This window comes from Labrus bergylta, chromosome 9 (assembly GCF_963930695.1).
Source record: "Labrus bergylta chromosome 9, fLabBer1.1, whole genome shotgun sequence".
Taxonomy (NCBI): Eukaryota; Metazoa; Chordata; class Actinopteri; order Labriformes; family Labridae; genus Labrus; species Labrus bergylta.
The window spans coordinates 13,451,613-13,476,249 of record NC_089203.1 but is presented as its reverse complement, the minus strand read 5'-3'; the positions used below and the strand labels follow the sequence as shown (position 1 = coordinate 13,476,249).

At 39.1% G+C, this 24,637-nt stretch overlaps 3 protein-coding genes across 6 annotated transcripts; all 3 read left to right on the top strand.

Moving 5' to 3' along the window:
* Positions 1–1,463, top strand: LOC109993528 (C-X-C motif chemokine 6). The gene is made up of 4 exons (XM_020646512.3): positions 1–290; positions 550–670; positions 982–1,059; positions 1,221–1,463. The coding sequence occupies exons 1-4, from the start codon at positions 227–229 to the stop codon at positions 1,258–1,260; spliced, it is 303 nt and encodes a 100-aa protein (XP_020502168.1). The 5' UTR covers positions 1–226; the 3' UTR covers positions 1,261–1,463.
* Positions 1,464–1,857: 394 nt separating this feature from the next.
* LOC109993524 (C-X-C motif chemokine 6-like) lies at positions 1,858–8,821 on the top strand. 3 transcript variants are annotated; one of them, XM_065958731.1, is made up of 5 exons: positions 1,858–2,434; positions 7,390–7,650; positions 7,910–8,030; positions 8,341–8,418; positions 8,580–8,821. In XM_065958731.1, the coding sequence occupies exons 2-5, from the start codon at positions 7,587–7,589 to the stop codon at positions 8,617–8,619; spliced, it is 303 nt and encodes a 100-aa protein (XP_065814803.1). In that variant the 5' UTR covers positions 1,858–2,434; positions 7,390–7,586; the 3' UTR covers positions 8,620–8,821. The 3 variants fall into 3 exon arrangements, with proteins under 3 accessions (XP_065814803.1, XP_065814802.1, XP_065814801.1); XM_065958730.1 differs by having other exon boundaries at positions 1,858–2,881; XM_065958729.1 differs by having other exon boundaries at positions 1,858–7,650.
* Positions 8,822–10,036: 1,215 nt separating this feature from the next.
* Positions 10,037–18,700, top strand: kiaa1191 (KIAA1191 ortholog). 2 transcript variants are annotated; one of them, XM_020646507.3, is made up of 8 exons: positions 10,037–10,357; positions 11,623–11,728; positions 11,862–12,049; positions 12,246–12,357; positions 12,510–12,637; positions 14,839–14,990; positions 15,429–15,604; positions 17,485–18,700. In XM_020646507.3, exons 2-8 carry the CDS (start codon positions 11,701–11,703, stop codon positions 17,688–17,690), a joined length of 990 nt encoding a protein of 329 aa, XP_020502163.1. In that variant the 5' UTR covers positions 10,037–10,357; positions 11,623–11,700; the 3' UTR covers positions 17,691–18,700. The 2 variants fall into 2 exon arrangements, with proteins under 2 accessions (XP_020502163.1, XP_020502161.1); XM_020646505.3 differs by having other exon boundaries at positions 10,038–10,352.
* The last annotated feature ends 5,937 nt before the right edge of the window (positions 18,701–24,637 follow it).

Here is a 24,637-nt window from a genome sequence, read left to right as displayed (position 1 = left end):
GGCTGATTTTTCTTCTTGTGGTTTGTCAGGTTTCACTTTCCAGTCCAGAAAATTCCCTTCATCAGAGGAAGTGTGAGGTATTTGTCCAAAGAGAGTATTTAAGACGACCCTCAGCCTTCTATCTTCACAGTTCTCCTGTCAGCACACATTGCTTTGTCTGAGCATAAAACCTCATTAGCTGAACCTGCTTCTTTCTATCATCTTCACGGCAAGCAACAAACAAATCATGTCGAGCATCCTCAAAGTGTTTCTGCTCCTGGCTGTCATGGTCTTCATCTCCAAAGCCCAGCGTAAGTTTTCATACGTTTTTTGTCATTCATCAACTCTAACAACATGAGTAGTTTATTGGATTGTATTCTTATGCACCTGCTCAGAAGTGGAGTTCTGAACTTTGACCTAAATAGTTGAAGTTGGGTTTGTTGTAACATAATTATTGTAGAAAATATCATCTACTTTTGTTTCCTTTTGTAGACGGTGAGCAGAATAAGGCACATTACTAAAATGTTTTCATGACATTATATAACTATTGTTTTTTCTCTTTATCTCTAGTCAGTGACTCCGGACAGCAGTGTCTGTGTAGACGAGTCAGGAAGGGAATCAGAAACCCATCTGAAGTAAAGGACATCCAGATTTACCCAGCAACTGTCTTCTGTGACAAAGTGGAGATTGTGTAAGAGACACTTAAATCATTAATAACAAAATTTTTGTTCATTATTTAAACATATTTGTTATATTTGCTTTTGTGTGCTTAAAGGCATGTGTCTCCCTCAGTAAACATGCAAATATAATGCCTAGAATTTACTCATAATTTTTCAAACTTGGGTCTGATCTCAGTTGTTTATAAAAAGTGAAAGCAACAGTAACCTACATACATAAAGCATACCACAATCTCACCTCTATAATCATCAGTCTTTCTGCCTGAGTCATTCATGCATTAGTTTACACTTTACCTGAGCTCACCTGTCTTGTTCATGTCAACAGTGTATCCACTAACAGCGGCCTTCGATACTGCCTGAACCCCCAGCTGAATGCTGTGAAACGACTCCTGGCTAACATATTGTGAGTATATTTACAGAATCTGAGTCTCATTCTTATAATACCCCGACCATCCAGCTATCAAATGAATCACAATAACTGATCAAAGTTTTGGGTGACAAAATGCCCTCTCTGTGTTAATGTGTCTAATGTGGGCCATTCCTTCATTTTATTGTCATCTCCAGGGCCAAACAGAACATCTCTTCCCCAGGCAGCACTCTGTAACCCTTTGGATCCCTACAAAGCTCAGATGATGTGAGACCCCCAACAAAGACACCTTAAAACAAATTCATATGTGAAATGTGTATGTCTATTTATATATATATATTTATACTGATGTTCACTTACAAAATGTTTCCGTTTTACATGTTGTGAACCAAGTGTTCTGTATTTTGTTCATTTTTTATAATAAAAAAATTAAATGGGAATATGGAGTCACTGTATTCTGTTCAAGGTTCAAGCCTGTCCATATGTCCTTTATCAACAGTGCCATCTTGTGGTTTAAAGCTACCAGTGCAATACAGAATGTGTGTCAGTCAGTGTGCTCCTATGCAGAAGTAGGTTGCCAAGAGTTAAATATCAGGGGGAGTGAATGGGGGTGCCTGTGTCTGATTTCTGACTCTATCCACTGTCCTTTCTCTCCTTTAAAGGCCCAAAAAAGCCCAAAAATAAACCTTACAAAAAAGTGAAACAAAAGCTATTGACAGATATGACATGTTCTATAGGTAAGTAAAAAAGAGAGTTGCTTTCTTATTTGGGTGAAGTGTCCCTTTAAGTAATTTTATATGCGCTAAATGCGATAGAATAAATGAACTACAGGAGGAGCTCATTGAAATGCACATGAAGCTTCGTCAGATGACAGAGCTCAACACTGTTTTAAAAGAGACATCAAACCTTCAGGACACTTTTAATGCCACGGTTTGAATCGGATCAGCCAGTTTGGGAACACAAAAACTCTGCTCTCTTTGCAACGACTCTACCGGTTCAAGAGCCATGTATGGAAACTCTCTCGGAGGAGCACTTTCCTCCGCTGACCACAGACGTAGCTGCACCTACCGAGGGACGCACAGTCGGCTCTTGCTCCACTCCGTGCCCCGGGGAACACTCATGGAAGCGGGTGGGTGACAGAGGACGGAAATCCTCTGTCCCTTACCATCTCGTCCGGAGCTCAGGCTGGAAAACCGTTTTACGGTTCTGAGCCCAGACTCGTCCCCCGACCGGCGTCTCTCAGCAGCACCCACCTCTTCACTTTCACCATCGTCCTGCTTCCACCGTGGTGATTGGGGATTCCATCGTCCGGGGGCTCTCGCTCCCCTCCCACGGAACCACCGCAGCGGTCCACTGCTTCCCTGGAGCCCGAGTGTTAGACCTCAACATCCAGCTTCCAGCCGTGCTTGCCGTGAGTACTGTGGTGGCACACATCGGCAGCAACGACACATCTCACCGGGAGTCCGAAATATTAAAGGAACATTTCAAAACTTTGATTTCCAGTCTGAAAGCAACTGGAAAAAATATTGCAATATCAGGACCTCTTCCAACTCACAAAAGAGGCATTGAAAAATTCAGTCGCCTGTTTTCGCTCAACTTATGGCTAAAATCCATCTGTGATAAGGTTAAGGTCACCTTTATTGACAATTTCGATGTTTTCTGGGGCCGTCCAGCGTTTTTCAAACGTGATGAACTTCATCCAAACCACAGGGGCTCTCAGATGCTCGCCCAAAATATAGTGCGGTGTATCTCTCCATGACCTCCGACCCCTTCAACCGCTCCTGATTTTATCAAAACCATCATCTCCACCCGTCACTTCTTCAATAGAACTACAAAGGGTCCAAACTTCAATAATCTGGTAAAAGTTCCCATAAACATAAATTCTATGTCCGCAAATAAATGTACAGAAATTAAAATGGCTCTTTTAAATGTAAGAGCATTATCAAACAAATAATTTATTATTAACGACCTCATTAGTGATCAAAACCTGGATTGTATTTTCCTGACCGAAACCTGGCTGGGCACAGATGCACCTGCCACACTCCTAGAGGCTTTTCCACCCAGCTACACCTTTTCTTTTTCCTGCAGAGAGGGAAAGAGAGGTGGTGGAACAGTTGCTATCTATAAAGAGGCACTGAAAAGTAGGGACATAGATTTTGGAGAATTTTGTTCCTTTGAATACAATGCAACACTTTCAAAATGTAAGCCACATATTCTGGCGGTGACAGTATACAGAGCCCCCAACGTAGTTTTCTCCTCTTTCTTAACAGAGTTCTCTGATCTTTTATCTGTCGTTCACACAAGTTATGATGCTTGTATTTTAATTGGTGACTTTAATGTACATGTTGACAGTCTGGCAGATACCAGAGCCAAAGAGTTCTTAGAATTATTAGAATGTATGGGTTTTAAACAGCATGTCAATACACTGACTCACCAACATGGACACACTCTCGATCTGATTATATCATATGGCCTAAACATTAATATTTCATCCATCACTGACCTAGCTCTGTCTGACCATCATTGTGTGTTTTTTAACAGTTTTGATCACTCTCCTCCAGGTGCAATAGAACGTACAGTTAACAAACGGCACATTACCCCAGAAGTAGCCACAACTCTTACATCACATCTTACAGCTTACATAAATACCACCCTACCATCATCCTGTGAACAACTTGTTACCGATTTTAATTATAAACTGAGGACAGTGCTTGATGCCTGCGCTCCAATCACAACAAAGATAGTAAATACAAAAAAGGTTGTTCCATGGAAAAACAATGCGACCAATGCACTTAAGAGAGACTGCAGAATTGCTGAACGCAGATGGCGAAAAACAAAAATAGAAATTGATAAAAATATACTCATAGAAGCAATAAAAGACTACAACAAAGCCATCCGAAAATCAAGGCAAGAATATTTCTCAAACCTGATAAACAGCAACATTCACAACCCCAGACATCTTTTCAGAACAATAGATTCTCTGTTACACCCCACAACCAATAACAGCTCTATGCTCTCAGGCTCTAAATGTGAGGTTTTTGCTGGCTACTTCAGGGATAAAAATAGTTTACATTAGGTCTGGTATCTGTCAGCAAAGCAAGCACACCGCACTTTTTCCAGTATCACGTACAATCGGTGATGTCAAGTTGGAAAGTTTTGCCCTGGTTGATACTGCAACACTCAGGACAGTGGTAACAGAAATGAAGCCATGTGTTCCCTTGACCCAATTCCAACATCCCTTTTTAAAACCATTTTTAATTCAGTATCAGAAGATGTCCTCAACATAGTAAATCACTCCTTACAGCTAGGTGTCGTCCCTACTGATTTTAAGACTGCCTTAATTAAACCTCTTTTTAAAAAAAGGGAACCTGGATATTTTAACACCTAGCAATTTTAGACCCATCTCAAACCTGCCATTTTTAAGCAAAATTTCAGAGAAGTTAGTTTTTAATCAGTTGAGTGCCTTTTTAACCTCAAACACTACATTAGAAATGTTTCAATCTGGCTTTAGGGCATGCCACAGCACTGAGACAGCCCTGCTAAAAGTAGTTAATGATATCAGAAAAAACCTCAACAACAACAAGCCTTCAGTTCTGGTACTACTCGACCTCAGTGCTGCTTTCAATACTGTTGACCACCAGATTCTTTTAGATAGACTAAGTGAGCATGTAGGCCTTTCTGGAAATGTTTTTAACTGGTTCACCTCGTATTTGTGTGACAGAAGACTGCACCTCCAAACAATACGAGGTCTCCAGTGGGGTACCACAAGAATCAATTTTAGGACCACTACTTTTTAATTTGTACATGTTACCCCTGGGTGGTGTCATCAGGAGGCACGGAATCTCTTTCCACAGCTATGCTGATGACACTCAGCTCTATGTGGCCGTGTCTCCTGATGACACCAGACAAATTGACTCACTTTTTAATTGTATTTTAGATATAAAAGCCTGGATGTCACAGAATTTTTTGCAGCTCAACCAGGACAAAACAGAGGTTTTAATCATTGGTTCAAAGGCTAAGAGAGAGAAACTGGCCCCCAAACTAAAAAAAAAGGACTCAACCCAAGTCAAGAAGCATGGAATCTTGGGGTGATCTTTGACTCAGATTTTAATTTTCAGGGTGTCACAAAAACAGCATTTTACCACCTGAAAAACATCGCCAAAGTGAGGCCATTTCTCTCTCTGAGCCAAACAGAGAGACTAATGCACGCTTTTATTACTAGCAGGCTGGACTATTGTAACGCTCTCCTTTCTGGTCTTCCAAAAAACACAACAAATCGGCTTCAGCTACTACAAAACTCTGCCGCACAAGTACTGATAAAGACCAGAAGGAAAGCACACATCACACCTGTTTTAAAATCTTTACACTGGCTGCCTGTTAGTTTTCGTGTTGATTTTAAAATTCTTTTATTAGTTTATAAAGCATTACATGGCCTTGCACCAGACTACCTATCAGATATGATTTTAGCTTATGAACCAGTACGGCCCCTCAGATCCTCCAGTTCCTCTCTCTTAGTTGTTCCACAGAGCAGGACAAAAACCTTTGGTGATGCTACTTTCAGCTGTTACGCTCCGAGACTGTGGAACAACCTTCCTGAGGGTCTGAGAGGAGCCCAGAATATCGAGATTTTTAAACGCAGTCTTAAAACTAATTTATTCAGTCTGGCTTTTATATAGTGTTTTATATCAATTCAAATCTTAACATTACTGTATTGTCTTTTTATCCTACTACAATTTTAAATATTTTCCTCTTATGTATTTATTTTAATATCTTGTTGCTTTTATGTGTCATATTTTATTGTATTTTATTTTTATACATATATTTTATTTGTAATTCTTATTGGTGTGCATTGGTCTCTCAATGATTTTATCAATGATTTTATAAACTACTTTTCATCAATATCTTTTCTGCACTCTTGTTAAGCACTTTAAACTGCAATTTAATTTGTCTGAAAGGTGCTATATAAATAAAGTTTGATTGATTGAAGCATAGTAATAATACAAATCTATTTGTTTTTGTAGTCCAACCCTGAATAACAAATCTATTTTATCTTTTACCTATTCCGAAGATTTAAGGCTTTTGCAGGGCAAAAATCTGTTTTCATTGGATACTTGTTAACATAGCAGAGGCCTTCCTTTGCCTTGATGCTTCTTTGAATGCTCATTGGTTCCCTAATATGTTTCATTGCAGTGCAGCTCATTACAGGAAAAGAATATTTCACAATGATTGCAGTCTTCTTCTTTTTGTTTCATTCCACCATCCATCTGAAAGAAGAGAAAAGGAAGAAGAGAAGAAAAAAAGGAAAATCTAAATTAGTCTGAAAAAGTCAAAAATGACATACAACTGAAATGATTGTGTCTTTGCTTTCACAGAAACCAAGCATTTTCCAAAGTGTGACCTCAGAAGGACATGACATTTAGATGATAGCACAGTAATATTCAACAACTACAGAACATAATAAGTAAATGATGGTCTGAAAACCATCAAAAAATGTTTACAATTCTGATGTATTCAAACCAAAGATGCCATGATGGTGCACAGCTTCAGTGGAAACATGTGAAATCATACTTGCCATCGGGTTTTTTTCGGAGCTCTCTCACACGCCATGTGAGGCTTCGAGGGCTGAAGTGTTAACCACTGTTGCACACAAACAATCAGACCACACTTTGTGTTGTCAAATATAACTAAATCCATGCGTATCAAAACTCACTTGATTTAAAAGTTTCTCTTCAAACTGTTTTTTTATTTAACAGTGATCATGTCAGAAAGGGCTCTGTATATTTTTGTACATTTGTTTGTTTTTGATATTTCCCTTTGTATTTCTGAATGTGAGACGTGGGATAAGAAAATGTATAAACAGTGAGATTACATAAATCTCTACTATTCTTTAGAATGGGATTTTATCGGTAAACTACTAGGATTATTATGCAGTTACCAAGCTCCCAATGTCACTTTCCAGAACTAATGTAATGTCTTTGTGTAAACTTTTTATTGCAAGTATTGTAGTGTGTAGTGTGAATAATAACTTAGGTTACCAATAACCTATAAACTTTTCTTTTGTCCGAAGATCAATTTTAAACATCCAATGAGTTTGCTCTTCCTTGTATTAAAGGTTTGTTTATAGGTCATGTGACAATACATTCAAATATTTTAGGTCAATGTGATAAAAGTTGAATTGTGAATGCAGCCTTAGTGTCCCAACAACATTCATTTTTGTACCCATATCCTAAAACATAGTGACTAATTGGACTTTTAACTTCTAAAATATGATAAAATAATGAATCTATCTATCTATCTATCTATCTGAGAGGGGGAGGAGAGAGGAAAGAGTAGGCATGGCTGACCTTTCTTCTTGTGGTTTGTCAGGTTTCACTTTCCAGTCCAGAAAATTCCCTTCATCAGAGGAAGTGTGAGGTATTTGTCCAAAGAGAGTATTTAAGACGACCCTCAGCCTTCTATCTTCACAGTTCTCCTGTCAGCACACATTGCTTTGTCTGATCATAAAACCTCATTAGCTGAACCTGCTTCTTTCTATCATCTTCACGGCAAGCAACAAACAAATCATGTCGAGCATCCTCAAAGTGTTTCTGCTCCTGGCTGTCATGGTCTTCATCTCCAAAGCCCAGCGTAAGTTTTCATACGTTTTTTGTCATTCATCAACTCTAACAACATGAGTAGTTTATTGGATTGTATTCTTATGCACCTGCTCAGAAGTGGAGTTCTGAACTTTGACCTAAATAGTTGAAGTTGGGTTTGTTGTAACATAATTATTGTAGAAAATATCATCTACTTTTGTTTCCTTTTGTAGACGGTGAGCAGAATAAGGCACATTACTAAAATGTTTTCATGACATTATATAACTATTGTTTTTTCTCTTTATCTCTAGTCAGTGACTCCGGACAGCAGTGTCTGTGTAGACGAGTCAGGAAGGGAATCAGAAACCCATCTGAAGTAAAGGACATCCAGATTTACCCAGCAACTGTGTTCTGTGACAAAGTGGAGATTGTGTAAGAGACACTTAAATCATTAATAACAAAATTTTGTTCATTATTTAAACATATTTGTTATATTTGCTTTTGTGTGCTTAAAGGCATGTGTCTCCCTCAGTAAACATGCAAATATAATGCCTAGAATTTACTCATAATTTTTCAAACTTGGGTCTGATCTCAGTTGTTTATAAAAAGTGAAAGCAACAGTAACCTACATACATAAAGCATACCACAATCTCACCTCTATAATCATCAGTCTTTCTGCCTGAGTCATTCATGCATTAGGTTACACTTTACCTGAGCTCACCTGTCTTGTTCATGTCAACAGTGTATCCACTAACAGCGGCCTTCGATACTGCCTGAACCCCCAGCTGAATGCTGTGAAACGACTCCTGGCTAACATATTGTGAGTATATTTACAGAATCTGAGTCTCATTCTTATAATACCCCGACCATCCAGCTATCAAATGAATCACAATAACTGATCAAAGTTTTGGGTGACAAAATGCCGTCTCTGTGTTAATGTGTCTAATGTGGGCCATTCCTTCGTTTTATTGTCATCTCCAGGGCCAAACAGAACATCTCTTCCCCAGGCAGCACTCTGTAACCCTTTGGATCCCTACAAAGCTCAGATGATGTGAGACCCCCAACAAAGACACCTTAAAACAAATTCATATGTGAAATGTGTATGTCTATTTATATTTATATATTTATACTGATGTTCACTTACAAAATGTTTCTGTTTTACATGTTGTCAACGAAGTGTTCTGTATTTTTTTTATAATAAAAAAATTAAATGGGAATATGGAGTCACTGTATTCTGTTCAAGGTTCAATCCTGTCCATATGTCCTTTATCAACAGTGCCATCTTGTGGTACCAGTGCAATACAGAATGTGTGTCAGTCAGTGTGCTCCTATGCAGAAGTAGGTTGCCAAGAGTTAAATATCAGGGGGAGTTGTTCTATCAGGTGTCTTCTAGACACCAATGGGTCTTTCAACTATTTACATGTAAACCACACCAGAAACCAGAGCAGCAGACACATTCTGGCATTACAAGTTCCATAACCAGCCAACACCATGTGTGTCTGCTCTACTGTGACAGCAGGGGCGTCTCTCATCAGTTCAGTCTCATAGGCTGTAATCTGCAACACCCATTACACACTCACTTAAACATACACACACACAATTCTCTGCAGACTTATCCTCGCCTCCTAACCATCATTTACAAATCCAAACCTTAACTTTTGTTGACCCCAACATGGAGGGAGTTTTCAGCCCTCTACCAAAAGTAACAAATAGGCCTACTGCTTAGTCTAAACTCTGAAAAGTTACCAATTAAAGTAAATGAATCAGGAAAATGTGCTTTAAGGGGTAAAAGTCAAACTAACAGGGGCAGAAAATATGAATTTTGTAGGAACTGTTAAGGTGTTTTAAAATGATTACTCTTATATTAATGGAATTTATTGTTGCTGTCTGTAGAGGTGGATCTCCTGAAGTATTTTATCGGACCACAACTACTTCTTTATTTAAATAAAGTAATATATTTCCAACACAACAAACCTCCAATTAATCTTTTTTTTTTTTTAAATAAATAAATATTTAAAAAGTTTGCTTAGGCGTTGCTTTTTTTTTTAAATTTATGACCAAAAAAACACATCTTGTCAATTCTTTGAATAGGTCGTAAATGGGCTTAAAAGATTTAACATATAATATAACAAGCATCTCCACTTATAAATGTGTTATTATAGATATAATTTAACCGTATAGTTCCCCTAAAATGTTGTGAAGTAGAAAGTCGCATGAAACGAAAAACAATCAAGTAGGGCCACATCAAATAGGCTTTAAGTAAATGTAGTGTAGGCCCTTTGAAACTTTCACTCACACACACACACACACACACACACACACACACACACACACACACACACACACACACACACACACATTAAAAAATGTAAATTATTACCCAACTCTTAGGCTACATAACACCTTCCAGATTGCGCAGCTTCAATTTATTATATGACGGTGGGGTTTCCTCACTATATGTTATTTCATACTGTAGCACGTCATAGTTCCGTTGTATTGCAGGACTCTTATCGGGGTTTCTAATTACGTATGTTCACTTGCTCCAGCTCCTCAGGAGAGGCGCGTTCACTGGATCTGCGTGGACGTCAGCGCTCTGTTTACTCTGTGAATGTCCAAAAGTCATGGATGAACCAACCGGAGAACAAACACAGTAGGCTATTTGCTCATTTGTCTTGTCAAAGCGGCGCGACTGTGAAAAACAAATCACTGCAGCTGTGGAATAAATAGGCTACAACAAAGAGGAAATTTTAAAAGGTAAGGTAAGTGTTAAACTCACTGTATCATGCATGACGAGCTACTCTCCTTCACGCGAACGCTGCAAAATGACTGGACCATTTAAAGTGAGATAAATGCCGGACTAAAGGCTGAATGAATGTAATCCAGATAGAGATCAGAACATGTAAAAATCGATTATGATTTAAAAACTATTTTTCTGTGCGGTATATGTTTGGCTTCCGTGCTTTTGTTTGATAATTATACTTCACAGATTATGTTGGACGTTTGTGCCACACGCCCAAAGCATGACACACTGCCGGTTCCTGTTTTTGCAAGTCACTGTTTTTGGCCCCCGACAGGGCTGACGTGAACAGCACTTTGATGTCAGATGTCTGAATAGTAGACTGGACTGCTAAATAGCACCGACCTTTCCCTGAAAATTCTGACACCTGCACACATTTCGATTTTGCAGATCAGCATTCGTTTAAATGAGGAAGATTCATGTCAGTTTCAGTGGACAGTGATCAAAGAGAAGGCTGATAAGGAGCTCTGATAAGAGAGGTACACAGGTTCATCATGGGACAGGTGGACTAATACGAGTGTTTTTGTAGCCTACACAAGGAACCATGATAGGTTTCATTCTATTAGATCAGTGGCACTCAGCCTTGTTAGACTTAAGAGCCACATTGACCAAAAAATAATTATGCAAGAGCAACAATCAAAAAACCTCTTTCTCTCCTAAAATATGTGTGGGAAACACAGTGACATGTCTTGCAAATAAATATTTCTGCTGATAATGTTTACCTTTTTTAAAGAATTACTCTATATTTTTTTCCCCCCAAGTAGGACCTAAAAGAGCCACAACTAGTCCCAAATGAGCCACATGTGGCTCAAGAGCCTCGGGTTGAATATCACTGTATTAGATACTCAGTTTCTTCAAAATAAATCTTGTTTCCTTCTTTAATTCAAAAATAATATGCCCCTCATAGTGTGAGAGCGTGACGCCTACATTATCTGATGTTTATGACGGTGCTGTAATCAGACTCCTGCTTCTATTTGGAGCAGGTCAGACACAGGACACCATGCAGTGTGCACAGTGAACACATCATTTCATTAAGCTATATAGTACAGTTTATAAAAACATATATTCATATATTTATTCATAGCCTTATGTTCTCTCCAAAGCTTTTGTGGCATTATCGTGTTGTTCCATGACACTCTATAGCCGACTTCTTATAGGAGCAGGTGTTTCTGTCTTTGGTCTATTGATCCTTCAACACAGTGTGATATCATGTGATGATGTGTTCAGGTTTGGAGGCTCAAAGCAGAGTGGACCTCCTCACCCTCCTCGGTCTCTCGTGGTCAGCCCCTCTGATCTGTGGTTGAAATGGCCTCAAGGCAGGGAGACATTCCAGGTAACACAGAAATAAAGATTGAAAATGAATCAAAACTCTTGAACTATATATTATTTCTGTTGTTTTGTTTAAAATGAAATGATAACTGGTTTGGGCTGAGTTTTAACATTTCTTCCTATATCCCATTGTTCAGCTCTTGAGTCTGGCAGTTCACCTGGTCTCTTCGGCGCCTTCTCGTCCCCCATTGGAATGACTCGGCGCAATATAAGCTATGATGAGCACATGGATTCTCCTATGCATTCCCCACCCTCAGACATGACTGTTAACATCTTATGGAAAGATCCTGTCATCCCAAAGAACAAGTTCAGGAACACTGCAGAGGTGCTTTCTTGTTTGCTCTGACTGTCTGATCCAAATTGTTTTAAAACATTACCCGCACATAACATTGTTTGTATTGGCTTGTGTGCGACTTCTTCCTGAGGGTTAGGTGCGTGCCTGCACACGTTTTACTTGCTCACCTATTTTGTTATGTAACTGGTTTGTAAATTAATCTTAACAGTATAAAGTTCTGTGATAGGAAGGCGAGATTGGGGGGAAGATGCTGACGATTGAGGCACCATTGTCAGCCAGGACCCCAGTGCCTGTTGTGAAAGCCAAAGCCACCTCTTTAATGAGCTCACTGATGATCAGTAAGTCAACACACCAACATTCATTTACAGTTAGATTAATACCTAGACATGCAAAGGCATAGATTAGTTACGTTTCTTCACAGGATTATGTATGATATACAGCATGTAAAAATATTGACCAGACTGCTGATTGTATGTCCATCCTCATCCAGAGCAGACCCATGAGAACATACAGAGGTTTGAGCATCAGGCAGGACTGACAGATACCGGGTATTCGCCCCACAAAGGGCTCTCTGCTGAGGAGACACGCTTTCACCAGCTCTGCAACAGCCCACTGCCAGTAAGTATGAACAGATGTGAGGCAGCAGCTTTCATGTAAGGAAAGTAATCAACATCCATTAAACACTGAAACATATTAATTAGGCTAATTGACTTGTGTACACGGAAAACAAAATTTGATGTTAATGTTAACCAAGTGTTATGTATGAGTAATGAGCTAGGTCTCTGTTTATTCCGAGGTTGAGAGTTTAACAATGCACATGTCTGCACATGCACTACGAAAACAGTTTTGTTATTGTAGCCTACATAATCAGAATAACACATTATCAGGCTTATTCCAGGTACAAAAAAAAAAAAGTATTTGTCTTGTGTTTCAGACTAAATAAACAAATATTACTGTAAGAAATATGATAACACTATTGTGATCTGCTAAGTGATTGCAGGTTAAATATGGAACAATGTTTTGGTAAACAGATTACGTAACGAGTCTTCTGCTTGAGCGTCCATCGGCAGGAGTGTTGCCAGGCAACGCCCCGAAATGATTCGAACCGCCCTATTTTCTCAAACGGACCAATCAGTGAGCAGATAACAGAAGCGTCGTTTCACAGACCCATCGCAGACGGTATCGTCTGTGTTTCCCCGACACATTATAACCTTACACTCGTTAAACCCGCTAATTATGGACAAAATGAAAGAATATATCGGACTGGAACGCCATAGAAATCTTATCATTAAAAGGTACGTCAAAGAATTGTTGTGTTTCGCTTACGTTTTAGGCGTTTGTACAGAACGGCCTAAATGCAGGCCGCTAGCAAAGCTACATCGAATGCTAACAAAACTGAGATCGAGCTTTATAACTTCTTCATAGCATTAACCATCGACTATCAACCTTCCTCAATTTGTAAAAAACAATGGATAACCTTAAATAAGGCAGTTGCTATAAGTAGGACGTTGACTTACTTGACTAAAGGGAACGTATGTTAGTTATGTGTTGAGCTTGATTCAGTCCCGTTAGCTGCTATGTGGCAGTCTGGTACCGTTAGCTCAGCCTCAGCTAACAAATGCGTTGTTGTGCACTTCAAATTTAAGTAAAACAATGTTGCTTATTGAGAATTAAAGTTACAGATACTGGAAATAGTTACACTGCTCACGTGACTATCGTGGATTGTATTTGTTTACCTCTGTTTACACCTCAGCCGAAGAGGGAGAAGCTTTAGTCCAGCATGCAAGTTATCAAGCAATCAAACTCAATGTAATGATGGACACAACTGGGGCTAGCTTCTTTTGTTACCACATTTCGTGAAGACATATTCCACGCTAGCCCAGCTTTTTGCCTGCAACTTGCTGTCAAAGTTGATTTCTTGGTACAATTCACCAACCTTTCTTTTGTAAATACACAAGGCTCAGGTCTTGCATGGAACATGTGTCTTGGCTATTCATTTCCATGGCTACATAAAGAAATGCTTTCGACTGCCAAAATATTGTCCAGCCATGACTTTGTCCTAGCCAGGGTACTGACCCAGAAGTCACAACAGATTGAAAGCCACAGGGGTTCACCCTGTTATTCATTTGCACCATGGCCACTGCTCTAAGCACACGTTCAACAAAATAATGGGAATATGCCCACACCGGATGGGGATTTGACATTATATATATTCTTCAAGAGATCTTTTCAGAAATAAACCGTACTAGGGAGGCAAGTATGGCAACAATATTGAGTGGTTAGTATGATACAGTTATCAATTGGATTGGTGTTGTAAGGTAGGGCAATCAGTATATAATTACTGCATTTATGCCCTTTAAATTCATATTGTGTAAACTTGCTCGACGATCAATGATTTTCATCATCTTTACTAAATATCAAATCAAGAATCTATTCTCGAGAAGTGGTTCTCTTAGTGTGTATCCCCCTCCCCACAGTATAGTCACAACTGATCAACTCTGAGGAAAACACTGACCGTGACACAATTTCTTTTTTTATCTGAAGCTCAAGAAAAACATGTGTGACCTTTTGAATTGTGTATTCAGGGAGTATTTGCCCAGTAAATAGGATCAATGCTGTCTCTCTGACACATCCTTCACCAACATGTGTTGTTAGTCCTGTGTTGACACCGACAGTGGGGGAGGTAAATGTTACAGCTATGCTACTTGTGTTGGGCGCTTAAGTCAAACAAAGATGAACTATCAGCTGACTATGATAATGACTTTTTGAAATTCCATGAATGTCTAGTTTTAATCATTTGTTTTATTGTGTCTTTACAGAAGTTGAGGATGCCAAGCGGGGACTTCAAGGAGGACAGGCTTACAACATCAGCACAATCCACCCCAAGTTGTACCCCTTCTGTCACCCCAACTGTCACCCCCTGTGTCACCCCCTGTGTTAGTCCCCACTCTTCACCAGCTGTTAGTCGCAGGTAAGGGTGTTGCCATGTATGTGTATCTTGAGAAATGTATCGGTATTATAATACTGCTACTTATCTATCGATACTACTCTTCATTATTTTCTGCAATAAATATAAACATGACATGACAAATACCTTTCCATAGAATTAAACCTTATTCCCCTAATAATTATCAAACACTGAAGTCTGTGCTCAGCTGGGCCTCTGCTCTTGCACACAAGCACGCAAACAAACACACACACGTGTGCGTGATTCCACATTGTACAGGAAAAGCGATTCCCAATTTGTTTACCTAAACTATATTATTAGACTCAACAACAGGGAAAAAGCAGACTGTAATAGCATAACTAGTACGTTGTTGTGCCCAATAATATGTAGTATTTTCATTTTTTTTAAATCGGCAATCGGTTTGTTTGCATGCTCATGTCTTGCTCATGCTTTGTGGTGCAGGAGCTGGTTCCAGTTGAGTCCTGCACCTTTTCTTGCAACCCCGGAGCTTAACAGTCCCAGCCCCAGCACGGAAATGGGAGGAAATGAGGGAGGAGGAGGGGAAAGGTGGAACTTCTTTGGAACTCGGTCTGTGGTACAGAAGTCCCCAACTGACCCAGGCTCTGAAACTGGCACAGGTAAGAGATCTGTACCCATCTGGATTCTGTCTGTAGTTCAGTTATGTTAATGTTTGGGGTGGAAACCAATAACATAAGCTAGTTTTTTAAGTATACAAACAAAAACGTGCCAGAGTCACTCAACCCAACTGAAGAAAGTTGCACTGCCTCAACTACTGGTGGGGGGAAGAGTTCAGGAGTTTCCATTTGATTATAATGGAAAACTTGGAAGGGCATACCTTACCTTTAATTTCCTATAATAAACTTTGCTTCCCTCTGAATAAAATTATTCTGCTTTCAAACTGCTTCAGCTTTAGAAATTAGTTGGAATTTCCCCATTCAAGGTAGTGCTTTGTTAAAGCCTTTATATGCTGTCAAGACCCAAACAAAAGGGTTGCCCCGTATATTTTCTGCGACCGGTTTTACCACACCCAATAGTGATGTAACTCAGTCGTGGAGTACACCTGTGTTCCTCTTTTTAAATCATCAGATTAACTTTATTGTCTCACAAAGTGAGAAATTTGTCTTGTCTCTTCAGCCATGCAGCAGCCATTAAAAAAAAATAAAAAAAAGACAACAATCAACATCATCATTCACATCAAACATACAACAATAAACATTGCATAACACAATAAACATTAATTAAGTATATAAATACATCAGGTTCTTAAAATACCAGTGCAAATACGCAAAGACAATACCAGTGATAGTCTTATTTGCCACTATTTAACAGTTTTATGGAAACGGATAAATGAATTTTTGAACCTGTTCAGTCTACAACGGGGAACTCTTAACCTCTTACCAGAGGGCAGCAGCTCGTACTCTGTATGTAGAACATGGGAAGAGTCACTGACAATCTTATTCGCTTGCTTTAGAGCAGTGATTCTCAAAGTGGAGTCTGCGAACCATAGCTTGGGGGTCCGCAGAATATTTGTGAATTGTTTGACATAAGAATATGAGTCTGTGGTTTGTTCAGAGCTTCCTGCCAGTGATTTGAATAAGGAGCAAATAATTCATCTTTAAAGTTAAATCAATAACTGAAAGTCAGTTTTAGAATACATGACAACATTTCTAATTTCATCACAAGACTATGTCAATCTTATGATGTTCATTTTCTCAAAGTTTATAAAAAAATTTACTTGGAAAGTATAAATGTAGCTTAATTCTATCGTTGCAAAGTACCGGTACTACATAGTACATTAATACATAGTATTAATATATGCTTATCAACAGTACGATAATGAGGGGGTCCTTGGAAAAAATGCTCATCTGAAAGGGGTCCATGGTCTAAAAAGGTTGAGAACCCCTGCTTTAGAGTAGCCAGTTCAAAAACAGTCTGCAGGGATGTGTGATGTTTTACCTCCTATAATTTTCCATGCAGTCTGAATCAATCAGATCAGTTTGGTTTTTAACTTCACAGACAGGTTGCCAAACCCTGCTGTGACACCATACCTGATTAGGGTCTCTTAAGACTGCCTAATAAAAAATACACATACATTTCTGATCAACACCATGAACTCTGAGACGACGTAAGAAATGTAACCGTTGTTGTAGTCGGTTACATAGACTGTCTATATGTGTGTTCCAGGTCAGTGCATTGTCAATAAAAACACCCCAAGGTATTTATATGAGGAGACCTGTTTGATATTTTGGTTGTGGATGACCACAGGTATATGGTCACCAACTCCCCTGGGGTCAAACATCATCTCCTCTGTCTTATTGACATTCAGGACTAGATGGTTAACCTCACACCAATTCACATACCTTTTGAATTGCTAAAAAATAGTCAGCAGTGTCACAGTTCTTTTTCATTAGGGCTAAAATTGCAGTGTCGTCTGAGAATTTGATGATGTAATTAAGGTACATTAAGGTCATTGATCATCTCTTACTCTACCCTGCAGGCTTCTCACTGCAGTCCTACTTTGGCCTGCAGAAGTCCACCACCATTGATGGCAGCAATCCCCAGGTCAACTTCAAGGTGGATGACCCGGCCCACTTCATGCCTCCCAAAATTGAAATCTCTGGCATTGAAAACAAGCGGCTTCCCCAACGGCCACACAAACTTAAACCTCGGGACATGAATGTTTTAACACCTTCGGGTTTCTGAAGCCAGAACAGCTGTTTAGTCCAACCTCTGTAACCCCTCCTCCTCCTCCCCCCCCCCCCCCCCCCTTGTCTGGTTATCTTCTTGTCTGACTCCCCCTGTCTCCCCACAAACACACTGAAGCTAAGAGAAATGAGGACCACCTTGAGTGTAACCTCACCAGCCCCAGGGAAATCAAATCACTGCACTGTTACTTATCCCAGCCAATTTAGACGGATAAACTGCTTCTCCTTTTCTGTTAGTCCAAACTATCCAGTTTCCTCTAACTCACTGATCTAAATAAAACATGATTTGAAGAATCTTAATTTGTCATCCCTAAAGATGGTACTGCTTTGTAATATATCGTCTGTCATGTAATTGGTGCATTGGCATGCCTTGCCTTGCTGTCCTCGTTCCATTGTCAGTGATGGCACGAGATTGAAGATGTTGAAATCTCTCGTCAGTCCCCCCCATATTAAACCTGACCAGATATTTCAATGCATAATGTTAAGTTGCCTCATTTGTATTATATGTATGTTTATTTTGAATAAGCTTATGGATTTGTAGTTATGTAGTGCTTCTCTCTGTTGGAATGCAGAGTATGATGTGGTTTGACTGAAATTGTGCCTAAACTTGCAGCATGTTTGCTTTTGGCATTCCCGCCATTTAAATTCTGCTGTTTTCTGTGCAAAGGCCTCTTATTTTATTTAGTGAAAGAGTATGAGTGCTGACCTGAAGTGATTTTCTATTATAATTTCAATTTATTCTATATTATTTTAGATTATTTGCTTTAAATCAACATTGTTCATTCTAATAGTTGTTAGTATGTCACGTTCAACACATTTTTATATTGCATCACAACATGACACCAAAACAGAGCATTGAAGTTTTGCATTTTATTTTGCATTTCCTGTGTTGCAGTAACAGAATCCCTTTTGTTTTATTTGAAGAAGTTGATGAATTCCATTAAGTAATTGCACAAGGGAGATGTCTCCCACTTATATCTGTAAATAAATCTGAAACTTAAGAGCAAATCACCTCTCTGTTTCCTTTCTTCATACGAACATATAGAAAAGCAAGTTCATGACTCTTCACAAACATCCTCTCAACTTTACAGCTCCAACATAATGAGTCTCAGAAGATGATTCCTATCCAAACAATGTAAAGTTCTGAGTATCACTGAGGATTATGGTTGCTTAGTAACAACAGAAAACTTGAATTGTTCTGTTAAAAAAATCTGACTAAACTGCCATTTTTTTCTCCCACATTAGGTCTACTGAACACATCAGGAATGTGACCAAATATATCAAACCAGCCTTTTTTCTAGATTCATCTATTACGCTAATATTTTTTTAAATATCATATCACCTTTAAAAGCAAGAGTTTATCAAGTGCTTTGACAAACAAGCAAACCAAAGCAAATCAAGAAACTCAGTTGGCAACAAAAGAACCCAAACAACATGCCAGTCACAGCAAGACAAAGTACAACCAACATGAATCAACACTAAGAACACAGCAGAGAACAGGTTAAAAGAGGAAAGCAATGGCAGTAAAAAAAAAAAAAAAATGAAACAGAAATAAAATACATAAAAAGAAATTGAGAAATTTTAGGAAATAAAGTTAATAGAAGATGTATTGGAAAGACAATAATCAGGCAATATGACTTCATCACATACCATGCATCAAGTATCATGTATCTTTACATTTTCTCTTTCATCAAACAGATAAAAATGACAGCAAGCAATTTTCCAATTAACATTTTAGGTGAATATACTGTAAAGCTAATGTGGTGGTTTTACACCCACCTGCAGTTACAGTCTTTAGCCAGGTGATGGCGTGATAAGTCCAACCTTTTTAAAGAAACTAGTTTTAAAGTCCTCATGAGTGCAGCTTCATATATTGTTTCCGCTATCTCTCTTTTTAGATAAGAGTAATAATTAGGAAGAAAGCAAAATGACGTATAAAGAAGCTGTGATAATTCTATTAAAATATCATCAGGAAATTGGTTTTGCCCCCACAGAGTGGAGAAAAGCTAAGACGCATCACTATAGTACACACTGATCTGATAACGTCCCCATATCAAGAGTAATTGCTTTCACAAACACACAATAGCAAAGTATTATTAACATCCAGACCACCATGCTCTACATCAAAGCAAACATCCAACGTGTGTGTGTGTGTGTGTATATAATGTTGAAACACAAGCAGGACCTCGACTTTTTCTTTCTCATCAACTTCAACCTCTAACGATTATTTATTTAGAAATTAGCAGCTTCTGAAGAGAACACCCCTTTGTGTAATTACAGGCTGTTGAATGTCCACGTCTGGTTTTCAGGTGGTGCTGGAAGAGCAGCGGTGAACATCAAATGAGACAGGCAAGTTGAGGCAGAGAGCTGTCAGTCAAATCTAGAGGTGGACAGTCATTAGTGGTATATAAAGGGAAGGACAGACAGAGATAAGATGAAAGACCTTAAAGGGGCACAATGAAGGAAGACATTTGGTGTGATACGATTTCTAAATGTAAAGACAGATAAGAGATTTACAGACTAATGTCTTGTTTCGAATGAAGATGTACAACATGGCATAAAAACACATGTGGTGGTGATGTCTGTGTCAGAAACTGTGAACCAAAATCATCCACAGTAATAAAGCCAGACGAGAGACGGAGTGGATGGGGGATTCTGTGAGGGAGAGAAACACAGAACAGAGAAATAGAGAGCAGAGGGTGGAGTGCCCCTGCAGCCATGACATAATACAGATGACTCCCTTTCTCTCTCTGGGTCCGACATGACGCTGTTGCTTAGCTCCCCTTTCTCCTGTACCTCCCCAAACTCTGCTCTGATCCCACACAGCTCATTGAGCTCACTCACAGATGTGCAAGCACCACCCTGACGAAGTGACTGCCACGCACTAAAACAAACATAATCTGCAATCAGACATAGCACACTCACTTAACCAGAAGGGCTAAATTCCTTCCTTAACAACCAGGAAAGCGATGACTTTTAATCAGCTGAAAGTATTTAAAATTCTTTACGCCCATATGGCTCAACTATGATGTGCTAAGTTTTGCCTAACCACCATGATGTGGGCACAAACACAGAAAGCATTGCCAGTTTTACAACATTTTTCAAAGATCATCTCACTCCTATGAGTGGTCTGTGCCTGTTCGTGATACCATGTCTAAATGTGCTCTTAAAAAAGGTCATGTTGGAGGACAAGTTTGTAAACTGGACAATTCTCTCATCAGTGCATAAATGTAAGTACAGATAAAACCAGATAGTGCGCTGAGCTACATAAAAGAGTGGCAATAAAAACGTTTAACTATGGGGGAAAATGCTGTTGCCTTGGAAATAAAATGTTGTGAGATTATAACAGCTTTAAAGACAATCAAGATGAATGGTGTGAGTCAAGCTAAAAATGATGCTGTGATAAAATAATGACATCTACAAGAGCAAGTCAAGACTTTCTTACCGTACAGCTTACAGTTCAAACGTATCCAATAAACTCTCGACTTGTTTTTGTACCAAGCGTCACAAACGACCTCGCTGACTAATGTTCTGTTTTTTAGACATAATCTAGTTATTCACCCCAACAGCTGGTGACAAAACCTGACCAGGGACTTTAAGGGGGTCTCTTTTTGACGTTTGCTGCTGGGCGGGTTCCCTTTATGTCGTATGCTGTGCCGTCTGACTGCAGAGCCACATCTGGGTTTGATTCACAGTGAGCTGGCCTGGAGCTGAACCCACCAGGCTGAGACGGTTGAGGTTTGGACGGTACAATTCCTAAGCAAAGCTGATAGCAGTCTTCCGGTACTGTATTCTGTGAAAGTAAACATCAGTCATGCCCACCACCTGGGGTATAGGGTTACAGTGTTACAACTCTTAACACAGATGTGGGTCACACACAAATCAGATGTGTGTTATGCAACAACAAACTGCTGTACATAATAAATTCTCTGCATTGACATGTCCCCAGATAGCCCTTAGAAGAAAGAGCTTGGAAGTTTCTTCTGCCGCAGTGCACTGGGAATATACATAGGGGATAAAACAAACTGAGCTGTACATACAGTTTTTACTTTTGAATGTTTTCTCTTCAGTAAATTAAAACTTCTGAATAAAACTGTACATCTGAAATGTTTAGAATATTACAATAAGCTGTATCCCATCTGGTTCTCTGAGATCTATACCTGAGAGTTTTGAGTCTCTCTCTTGCTTATCTGAAACGATCAAAAACTTGTTTCAACATCAAAAACAAAAGGAAATAAAGACTTGACACCACTGTTCACATAAAAAAAAAAAATCACTTTAAGTTACATCAAATAAACCTCCCACATGGGTTTGTTTATTTCTAGATATCGTACTGTTTTACTTCTCATGTATGATTTTGTGTTTATTATTGGCTGATTTCAAAACCGGGTTGTGCTCTCCTTTTTGTATTTGGCACCATTGGGAAACAATCACTTGTGAGTTTAACTAAAAATGCAACCTGTCCTATATTTACAACTTCTGTCTTCTGGCTGTGTGTCTCTGTGTTGCAATCCCCCCACTGCAACACACAGAGAGAGGCAGAGTGCATCTTTGGGCCCCTCTGTAGTGGCCCTCAGGCTCTAACATAAAGCAGATGTGTAAGGGGAGATCCCCTACAACATGGTCTGAGCAGTCAGCTGGAGACGCTCAACTAACTTAAGCCACATCCGGTTACTCACAACTTGAATGTAGGCTACACGTAGAAGCAGGGAAAATACGAGAACCTGGGTGTGTGTGCATGTGTGTGTGTGTGTGTGTGTGTCTGTGTGTTTCCTTGAAAACAAAATGTGTGAGTGATGATTCATTCCTTGGACATGGAATTCATTTTATACCCCTGACACGTGTTGTGCAATCGAGCAAAGGATGTCACATTTTACAAATCTAAATCACATAGTCCAGGCTGAAGTGTTTCCTCATTGAATTAAGCCAAAGTTCCAGCTCCATTTATCTCCATGTCTCGACTATACTGGCCAGTTTATATAATGAAAGTGACCCCTCACACAGTAACAACACTCGGGTTCAAACCTTCAAGCGTGCAACAACTGTTGCCAACATCTCTTGATTTGTATATTGTACCTGCTACCTCTAATTGATAATCTATTATTCTTATTGAATGTGTTCACTGTGTTTTTAATTGTGTTTTTATAAGGTCAGAGATTGTGAACACTGTCATCACACAGCATATAACACCAGTGTATTAGGGTGTATCCTCATAAACATTATATGCTGTACATGCTGTGACGTAAACCACCTGATGTACAAATATGACAAACATGTAGCAATTAAAGAAAATGAATCACTGTCTCAGCAGTTAAGTTAAACAATTTTAAACCAAAAGTGAAATATGAAAGGCTTGAGACCAGTTATAACGTTAAAATTCACTAAGTTCCTTGATTGTCTGAGGCAAAACCACTCGGTTTGCCCTTCATTTTATATCACTGTAGTAGTTAAGGAACCTTTGATCTTTGGGGTGGATCTCATTGGATAACACAGCCATGGTGCACACTCAATTAAATTAATTAATCCCTTAAGCCAGAGGAGGAATGTGGTTCTTTGGCTTCTGTCACCAGTTTTCACTCACGCACATCCTCAGCACACCTCAACGCATAATTATATGAAGAACAAAATAAAGTAATCCCATGTAAAATCACGAGATGTTTAAAATGTCAACCTCAGTAAAAAAGAAATTATCTAATAAAGTCGTCCCTCCCTGCTTGTGTCTTTCCACTTATTGTCTGTTGGTACCCATCCAACTGAGCATCAGGCAGAAACTGAAATAAACTGTATCAGACTCTTTTTCTGCCACTCACTGACATCTTTCATATATGTTTCTTAATAGTCCAACAGTAGTTTTGTAGTTTATATCGATAATGAAACCATAGTTTATACAAGAATTTAATGCCCCTCCATATTTTGCCTACGCACAAGCAGTTTGAATGCAATAAAGCCAGATAAACCTTTCCAGGTAAATGAGTTTCAGTCAATCATTATTGAGCTAAATGTTGCTTGGCATCAGATTTGAAAACTGCCAAGACCTTTGTGCGGGGCAAACTGGTAGCAGTAGCAGTAAAGTGATAAGGATGAAAAATTACACTTAGTGCATGACCTCAGTGTCGGGAAGCTGTTTCGATTTGGACGTTTGGTTGGTTACATGGGTCAAACAAGTTCTGCTTCATGTTAAACGTTTCTTTTTTTAAATCCAACACTAATCTCATCTCATAAGACTGTCTGTGAATGAGATTTTGTGTTAGATAGGCCGTCTATCTGACACCCATCACTTTGATACCTGTGACCTACATAACTGCTTTCCTGGTAATAATTTAGGAGGAGTTTGCAGCACAATAATACTTCTATATAAATATAAACCTTTCAATGTTTACTACTCACATGAAGTTAAAGAACACGTTCCAGAGTCCAGGATATGTTCAGAATTTCAAGGAAGAAGCCTGTTACATACATGATAGGAACACAAGTGCTGTCAGAGCATCTGGCTTCATCTTCCTCAGAAAACACACCTCGGACAATTCACAGCAAATTTGTCACACAAGAAGAATTTCTAAATTTCTCCTGCACCCGTGGGTTCCTTGGAAACATAGTTTCAGGTCTTTCGCTGATTAAAACAACAACACAAATGATAACTGGTTTCCATAGGAGAGCTTAGAGTTTTATTTCCTGGACCAGTAAATTGGAATAAAGCTGCAAGAGATGACCATGATGACCTTCCAGCTCTGGGTCTTGGTCAATGAAGTGGGTTCACATTGATGTATACAGTGTGATACATGTTCATGTACCTGTGTGGTTAGTTCAGTAATCTGTAGAGATCCCTTAGATTACATTCTGAAATGATGTGTAAAAAAAGGAGACTCAATACTTCAGTTTCTATTTCTATAAAGTGCAGCATGTCGTTGATGTTCAAGAACACACCTCATAACTCAGCTCTTACTT